Source organism: Coffea arabica, chromosome 1e, assembly GCF_036785885.1.
Source record: "Coffea arabica cultivar ET-39 chromosome 1e, Coffea Arabica ET-39 HiFi, whole genome shotgun sequence".
NCBI classification, from domain to species: domain Eukaryota; kingdom Viridiplantae; phylum Streptophyta; class Magnoliopsida; order Gentianales; family Rubiaceae; genus Coffea; species Coffea arabica.
The window spans coordinates 41,225,376-41,234,729 of record NC_092311.1 but is presented as its reverse complement, the minus strand read 5'-3'; the positions used below and the strand labels follow the sequence as shown (position 1 = coordinate 41,234,729).

The 9,354-nt window shown below is 33.5% G+C and overlaps 1 protein-coding gene across 1 annotated transcript; it reads right to left on the bottom strand.

Moving 5' to 3' along the window:
- Nucleotides 1-3,275, bottom strand: LOC140009802 (laccase-14-like). Its single transcript, XM_072056126.1, has 5 exons — nucleotides 3,173-3,275; nucleotides 2,219-2,492; nucleotides 1,633-1,764; nucleotides 606-1,553; nucleotides 1-318 (listed from the first exon to the last, which is right to left on the bottom strand). Exons 2-5 carry the CDS (start codon nucleotides 2,394-2,396, stop codon nucleotides 188-190), a joined length of 1,389 nt encoding a protein of 462 aa, XP_071912227.1. The 5' UTR covers nucleotides 2,397-2,492; nucleotides 3,173-3,275; the 3' UTR covers nucleotides 1-187.
- Nucleotides 3,276-9,354: the final 6,079 nt, after the last annotated feature.

Below are 9,354 nucleotides of genomic sequence, written 5' to 3'. Positions count from 1 at the left end.
TTTACTAAAAAAAACCGATTTATTGCAACATTTCAACACCTAGATTAGAAACTTTTATCTATGATCATTCAAAAATCAAGAAAAGAATACAAAATTTAAAAGCACACTTTTCTTCAATTCTGCACCATTCATCACTTGCTTCACAAAGTAACCATATTATTAAGTTTGGCATTTGGCACAGCAGCATCTAACAAGGTGGCATGTCTGGAGGTGGAGGAAGCATTTGTTCTCCCGGGCCAGTGCCATTTTTAACAATGAAGGTCATTCCCATTCCCCAGCTTACATGACGCTCGAAATGGCAATGCATGAACCACACGCCTGCAAGGAATTAGGTGAGCCCTATGACGTTATAATCCTTACTTACAAATACACACAAATAGTGATGCACATGGGCTAATAGTACTATGCCGGACACATTTAACAATTTTTTTTTTAATAAAACAAACTATATTGAAACAAGATAAACAAACACCAGGTTAGAAGATTTTGAGTATGAATTTTGCAATTGCGGGAAAGGTTTCACATACACCAGGTTAGAAGCGCCTGAGGACTTGATATATATATATATATGTGTAGCACATAAAGGCAACTAGATTGATGCTTACCAGGATTATTGGCCCTGAATCGGATAGCTGTCCAGCCGTTCCTGCGAACAGCAATTGTATTCATAAAAGGGGGGTCCTCAGTGTTATAGTTCTGAGGGTCTGTTACATTGTCAAAGATTTCAGGACCTGATCCAACTACGTAGAAACTGTGTCCATGCAAATGCATCGGATGATCTATCCCTGTCACCAGATTCGTCCCTTGGAATACTATCTCGACCGTGGAGTTATATTCAAGAACCAAAACTTGGGTACTTATATTAGGCAATCGTAGTTCTACAGGAAGATTATTTGCTGTATAATTGAACACAAACGGTGGGAAGTGGGGAAAGTCAGGGTCATAAATTCCTCGAGTCTGATTGTAGTAGGCTTGAAGTATATCGAGCTGGGGCAATTCCAAACTTTGGTTGTTAACGCTAGCTCTTAGCCGGCTGCCTCCAGGCCCCGTACATGTATTATTTGGTTCACACGAGACATTGTTTATCGAGAGTGTGAAAAATAGATTAGTGGTCACATTTTCTGGGACATGAACAGGATGTTCTGGACTTGCTAAGCTTTTAAGGCTTCCTGTGAAGTTATATGTTGAATTGGCATCATCGGCAGCTGGGAGATTTGGGAAGATTGGAGATGAAGTTGCATTGTAATCTCCCAAGTATTGGATTATTCCCGTGGTGGTATTCTGGTCGTAAGGAAAAACAGTGACATTGGTATAAACCTTAGCAGCCATGTAGTAGTGATCAGGTTTTTGATTAGCTTCTAACAAGACATCCATGGTTTGTCCTGGGGCTATAGCAATGTAACCGCTCTTTAATTGCTTTGTGTAGCTTCCATCTGTTCCCACAACGGTAAGAGTATGGTTTGCAATGCCAAAGAACATCAGGTTGTTCATGACAGCATTGACCATCCGGAGCAAATAAGTTTTTCCAGAAGTCACATTCAACTTGAATGTATCTGCAAAATGACAAGGTTTCAGAGAAATCACACAATTAGAACCAATTGAAAATGGTCCTTTTAATCCTGTATCACTTACCTGGTACAACTGAACATGAATTAAAATCGCCAGGATGGCCGTTTATCATGAAAGCATCAGACTTCGCAGGGTCTCCCCCATTATGTAAAAATTCTTCCACCACATCTGTTATATTTCTCTTCCACCATTCTCCTGCATTGAAGCATTTTTAATCGTTAATTTCTGTTTTTAATCGTGTGTACCTTAAATTTCAATTTTGGACATGTTGGTTGCACCATAACCTCTCAAATTTGTCCTAGTTTATCAAAATAAAAGATTCGGATGCAAAGTGTTAAAACTGAAGTTTAGAATAAGGTGCAAACTGAGAATGAGGTACAAGTTCGGAGGCAAAAAGTTGGATCTAGTCCAAATTTAATATACAAGAAAATGAAATGCAATGACTAAACTAGTCAAAACAAGATTCCATCACCCTTCTTAATTTGAAATGCACCAGTTGAATCAGACTACACAGTAACAAACTGATAAAAATGGTCAGACTGATTGTCAGGGAAATGATTTACTAAATGGGGTGATTTTGATTTATTACCAAATCAAATTGACCTCAGGAAATATAATCAAAGAATAGAATTAATCCCTTTATTTGTACCTAATATGATGGGAATTTCTGCATCAGGCTTAGGAAACGGGTATCTATCTCCTCTTTTGGGGTAAATAATGATTGCGCCATGAACTGTTGCTCGAGACCAATCACTGTGAGCATGCCACCACAAAGTTCCAATCTCTTCCGTGATTATGACCTTTTGGAAGAAAGATTTTCCAGGCATGATAGGGCACTGAGTGATGAACTCTGGACCATCTGACCATGGGTACCTTGGCTGTAAAACTCCATGCCTAGATACAACTCAAACTCCATACCTTGGCTGTAGGTTATTAGTACTAATCAATGATAGATGACTTGACATTTAGCACAGTACGTTGGCTTATTTGAGAATGTAAACATTGCATTATGCCTATATCTTCGGAATTCTGAAATGTTTGCAACAAATCAAACAGCCATGGGCTAGCTTATGATGAAATGGGGAGAAGAACAGAGCAATTTGGAATTTTGTAGTATTCGTTTGTGTTGAATGTTAAACTCTTGTTTCCCTGGGGGAAGAGAGAGAGAGTAGTGAAATCCCTAAAGTCATAAATTTTCTATTTGCCCAAAAAAAATTAATGGATACAAGCTCATATTTCATTCTTACAAGGTATAAAAGAAAAAGCAGAAATCACTGGTAACAAACAATTTTGGATACAAGCTCTCAAGCTACTTATTTGCAAATCACTTAATAAACATCAACTGTTACTTAAAGGTAAAAAAACCTGCCACGGAAAACATTTTTGATGATTTTGGGGCAAAAAACTCTTTATGCGGCGCTAAACTTAGAATGTTTCCATCTCTAAGACCCAATGTAACTGGTAGAAATATTAGTTAAGTGATAATAAAATTTTGGGTTCGACTCTTATTGTAAGATTTGGAATCTCCTTTTTAAAAAAGAAAAAGAAAAACTAAAATGCTTCATAACGAATGATTACGATCTTCAAACTAAGTTATACTTACCACAAATGAATAGTTATGAGTAGCAGCTTGGCTAGGCGAGACACCGAACAGAATAAGTAAAACAACAAAATGCAAGACAAAAACCTTCATGATCAACCACATTATATGACTATGTTTGTTGTGATGTTGGTATAAGCATAAGCTCTTAAGGTATTTATACTATCAACATATCAATGGAGACAAAGGAAATAATTGAATACTTGTTTCCCTCGTGAAATGGGTTCGAGTACTTAGCAGACCACGTTTCTTTTCTGACAACAAAAAAATTAGATATACATCAAACCCCTGATTGACCTTCTTGGTTACGTCTACAGTGGAAAGTTCACTTTTCTGCCCACGGTAGGCAGAAGCAATGCAAGGAGGCCAACTGTGTTCTGTGGGGACGCACAAAGACGGAGAGAGAAATAATGTGCGGGGCACTGGAGAAACCGGTTGTGCTTGGATGAAATAATGCAATATATTTTAAAATTACAATAAAAGCTCTCTTAAAAATTTGTTCATCATCTAATGCCCATTATTTAGAAAATATTTTGTGACCACTACAATCGAGATGAGGATCCCAATAGAAAGTGAAGAGCGAAAAGAATCGTGGAAAACAAAGGTACGGAAAGGTAGACGAAATTATTATAACGGAAAATGGGTGAAATTTTCAACATTATATATTGAATTTTATACATGTTAAAGCAAATATTGTAGTAGTTTTTATTTTTTTAATTGAGTTTAATATTGGAAATAATTGAAGCGTATATATAAAAGGAAGAGTTGGGATATAAAAAATGATTAAACTAAAGGAAAATGTGCAATTTTGGTCCCCAACGTGTGGTTTATGAGTTAAACTAGTCCCTAATATTTTGACCAAAATAAATATGGTCCCAAATTTGTTTATTTTAGGCAAATTTAGGACAGCTAATAGAAAACTACAATATCTAACGGTCAAAATCAAGTTAGAACTAGTCAAAAGTTTTGACTTTATATTTTTTGGTCCCTAATATTTGAAAATTTGATCAATATGGTCCCTGATGTTTTAAATAATTATATTTCAAATGAAATAAAATATGAATTAGATTAAATGAATAAAAAATGCGTTCTAAATCTCATTAAAATCCTTAAAAGTAATTCACATTGTCAAAACATATCATTTAGGCTAAAGAGCATCTTTTTGTTAAATTAATTACAAACAAATGATAACACATAAATCATATATAAAAGAAAAATCAATGCAAAAAGAGAATTTTATTTGACTATACAGTAGCTTTAATTCTAAACAGTATAACACAAATCGTTGCATGACTTGTGGATGGGAGTTTCAATCGATTATGGTTAGGCATTGTGATTACAATAACAAGTAAAAGTAATTACCAATATAAAATACTCACATGAATTTTTAAAAAAATTCTTGCTATTTCTTTTTGTCTTTCCTTCATATTAAATCAAATATTTCAACAATACAATTTAATGTATTTATGTTTATGTTCATCTTAAATTGATAATTTTGTTGAATAATTTAAATAATTATAAAATCTTTATTTCAATTGAAACTTAATTGACAACTAGTTGAAAATCATGTGCTGAAAAAGTGATTATGTTTAGTTTTCACCCCCAGTTGTCCTTCTCTATCGGTTTGGGGGTTAGGAGAAGAAAAAGGTATGAAAAGGGGTGAAAACTTAATTGGGGGTGAAAATATGTCCTTCTCTATCGATTTGGGGGTTAGGAGAAGAAAAAGTGACCTCTAGCTTTCTTTAACAACTTGCGCAAATCATGGCAGGAAAGGTTCGTAGCCAACATGTGGCCAAAAAAATATATATAAGGGTTAGATTGCATCTTATATATCATATTTTACATCATGTGTGAAATTCACAAAATTTTATTTTATACTTTTACAGTGTGCATACAAAGTTATTTTTTATACATTTTGCACAAATCTATTCCGAATGATTTTCTTGATTATCGTTGGGACCTGTGTCCATAATTTAGTTTTTGACATAAAAAATAAGTCCTACAATAGTTCGTGAATACTAATGAAAGATAAAGTCCATAAAAGACGTGGTTCTTTGCTATATTTCTCCTCCTCTCAATTGTTAAGGCTTGGATTCTTTCAAGAAAAAAGCAAAAGGGAAGATGAAATATTTTGTATTTTTCTCATTTGACATATTTTTTAGTGCTCAATCAACTATCAAATCAAAATAAATAAAAGCTACAAATAAAATCTAGAACCTCTGCTAAAATATTTAGGCTGAGGATGGTGTTAATTAGATAAATTTTTCTAAAAAAAAAAAAAAAAAAAACTTCAGCTTTCCATTTTATGTTTTGGGGTCTTTCCCTCTAATGATCAGAAAATAATCTAATATATCGACTTGAAAAATGGTAATTCCGTGATATTTGGGATGGATATCTAGTGAATTATGTTTTAACTTTTATTTTATGAAGGCCAATGATCAAGAGAAAAGAAAAAAATTGATCAGAAAAGTTTTCGACTCACAATCAATACCCCATTTCCTGATTGCCCCTTTAACGTTTTTATTGAATTTGTACGGCTCAAATCACTTAGCTTTTTTCCTATTAATTAGCATTATTCACGTATCAGATCTGTGTCTGAAGACTTTTTCTATGGATACTAAATTCAACCTACGAATAAAATGTCTTCATGATTATCCCATTCCTTTTGGTTTTCATACCACGCACCGACACAAATCAATGATTGACAGACACGTTCATCAACGTACTTACACAAGATCTCAGTCCAGACCTCCTGGTGAATTTCAATTTGATTCCTCCATTTTCCTCAAGTAGAGGTGGAATTCAATTAATATTAGCAATTAGAGAGCTGTCACTCCCTACAGTTCGTAATTATTTTGTATATGCACTTTTTCAAATAAAAAAAAATAAGGTATTAATTTACTGGTCAAAGTTGAGATTTCAAGAGTTACAAGTAATGAAGTCAAGTTTTATAAATTATGAGTGTAGTCTCACCAGAGGTGGAGCTGCTCAATCAACTATGTTGAGCTCCATTTTGGTAAATTAAAATTTGCGTAAGTTCGATTCTCGTCATTATCACGAGACATGACACATTTTTAGAGCTATAAATCACTTATAGAAAATAGTCCTCACATCCGTAGTGAGATTTGCGAGCACGAAATGTTACAATGTTTTCTCATAAAAAATCATTACAAGGCGTATTGCAAACACAGAGGAAATGAGGAACAATTCCCACTCTTCTTATTGAATAAATACACAATATCTGTCATTTTGGTTTTCGTTATGAAAGTAACTACATAGTTATCCAGTTTTGACTGGTCATCAAGTCGTCTCTCAATCACGGACAGTGATATAATGATTGGGAAGTTTAACATGCAATACAGACGGGAGACACCCAAAATTATAAACAGCGAAATTAAGAAAATATATGTGTTAGAGAGATTAGAGAATGAATCAGATACCAGTAGAAGTTGTGGATATATATGATTTCGTCCATAATTCATTTATAGGAAGTTATTTTAGGCAAAATTTCTCTAAAATACTTCGAAGGAAAAAAAAGAAGAAGCTTATTTAGGCTTGTTCTTGCTGTTTCCTAAAGTTGATTCAGTAGTGACTAGAAAATCATCAAAACAGTTCATTTTATGCCGCTTAAAGGAGTGATTTCTAGACAACATCTGGGGTGGGAATAAAAAGATTATTCACGTATTTTTTTTTTTAATAAATTAATGACTATACAATACATGGTTCAAAATCACTATTTAATGCTTTATCGTGTGAATTGAAATTCTTGCTAACTGGAGCCAAAAGACAGACAAATTGCAATTCTGTAGCCAACTTTTGGAAAACATAATACCGAGTGAGTTTACTTCAGTCGTCAAGAACCATGTGCTATTTGAAATGCATAATAATATCGAGTGAGTTTTGTTAGCGGACTTAAACAGCTGACATTCTTCTTTGACTTATAGACAAAAGAAAAATGCATCTCCATCATATTACTGTGAACTTATTGACTAAAGGCATCTTTTCATTAGTTTTCCAGCTAAATTAAGCAAGCAAAACAACGTCATTGGAGGGGAATTTTATAACTCATGACAAACAAACGTGTATGTGGATAAATGAGATACGTACACATGCATTAGTTGACTGAATAGCTATTATCAAAGTAAGATTAAGAAGGAAAAAAAAAGTTCAGTCCATCTTCTAGAATGGAAATTAGTTGGACTAGAAAAGTGAGGCATTCATGATTCACCGACAAAATCATCCAAATTTGCAACTTTTTTTTTTTTTGGTTAGAATGAAAAAGAATTACCTCTTTGAAGTCCAAATTGCATTTGGATTTGAGAAGGACAAATTTGATATTTCATTGCAAAAATTGTTGTGGAGATAGGATTTGGATTGTAGTATTAACAGCAGCCATTGTTTAATTGTCATAACTTTATAATCCATGGTTTGAAACTTGAAAGTAGAATTACCCCCCGGCCGGACAGAAATTTCATAATCACAAGAAGTTTCTAAGTCGTCGATCACTTTAACCTCCTTTTGATTTTCTGTTTCATTACACAATTGTCCGTGTATGTAATTTCATTGAAAATAAAAGTCATAGGACAGTTTATTAGATAACCTTGAGAAGCTCATACTTTTCATATTACAATTTTAGAAATTAAATAAGAATTTCAAACTCTGTCAAAAAAAAAAAGAAAAAAGAAAACCACTTGCATCATTCGGTGAAAATCCACCTACTCTTAGGATTTTGATGTTTCCTCTCTCCTATAATATTCCTTGTGATATTTTTTTTGGTTAATTTCTTTTGTCTTCCTTGTTAGATTTGGATTTTTCTCACATTTGTTTTGTCAAATCTATGATTTCTTAGATCTATTTTATCATATCTAAACTTGATATTTGGACTTGAAACAGCCGAAAACTAAATCCGATTATCAAAAACATGATCATTTTGGAGTTGCAAGACCCATCTGAATTTGTGATGAGTAAGTAGGTGGTATCTTCTGTTGATCCTTCAGATCAGAAGAAGTTTTCTTCTATCTCATGTATTTGTGAAATGTTTATGATTTAATTACTACCATGCAGTTTTCGTCAATGAAATTATCCTTTTTCTAAAGAAAATAATATTTTCCATATCGATTATTATACTTTGGATTTCTTAAAAAAAATTTTAGTATAAATGAAAGGTTTAGAAATTAGAATCTTTCGCGTACACTCCCTCCTCCTCCTGTACCACCCAATCTATCCCTTATTTTTCCCTCCCCGGGGACCCATTTTCCTTGGAAGTTTATTAACCACGTCACTGTTACATTTTTCTCATCAAATCGCTATGGGAGCCCAAAACTTGGTCCAATTCCTCCTTTCTGGCTTGTAATGCTTAATTCTGTGTTTAATTAGCCCCAATTGACGTGTTTTTCCCCACTAATTAAATCCACAAAATATGTACTGAAACTGGGGCAAAACAAAAAAAATTCCACCAGCAATTGATTAAAGAATTGCCCTTCTTTGTCAAATGGGTCTTAGGATCAGAAAAAGTGATCTCTGCCTCTCTATGGCTCCTTGCGGGAATTAATGAGTCCTTTAGTCTGAAGTCTGAACTCATGGCAAGATAAAAAAAATATTACACCCTAGATTTCACAAACAATGTCAACTGTTCGTAAATACTAATGAAAATTGAAAAATAATATCCTAGATTTGGTTCCTCCAATCATTCTCCTCGTCCCAATTATTCTATTGTTTAGATAGCATACCAAAAAAAAAAAAAAATATTAAAGCTTTTGTCATTTTCTTTTGCATCAATCAGTGCTCAATCAACTATATAACCAAAGAATAAAAAAGGTTTGGTTTCTTTCCCTCTAATTATAGCAAAGAATATTGCAGTGGTACCACATGAAAAGTCGTCAAAATTCACAAAAACACTTAAGGCTACAGAGAGGAAGATGGTTTCCCCTTCATACTGAATGCTTTTTTTTTTTTTTTTTGATAAATTACTGTTTATCCTGCTGTAGTCAGATACTTTATCAAATAATCCTCCTATGATTTAAAAATCTATATTTAATCCCCTCAATATTGGGTTAATGTATCATTGTTAGTTTTTTGGTTAAAACTAATGGTCAATGGTAAAAAGTCAGAGTTAAACTAATAATTTGACAAATTCACCCTTTCACTACCTTTTTTCCTTTGTTTTCCTTTTTGGCCTTCTCTCT

Bases quoted from the DNA above. Each gene is read 5' to 3' on its own strand.
- LOC140009802 (XM_072056126.1), bottom strand. From the start codon at position 2,396: ATGCCTGGAAAATCTTTCTTCCAAAAGGTCATAATCACGGAAGAGATT. The intron at 1,554-1,632 runs GTAAGTGATACA...GTCATTTTGCAG, and splicing joins TTCATGTTCAGTTGTACCAG to ATACATTCAAGTTGAATGTG. The intron at 319-605 runs GTAAGCATCAAT...AATTCCTTGCAG, and splicing joins ATTCAGGGCCAATAATCCTG to GCGTGTGGTTCATGCATTGC.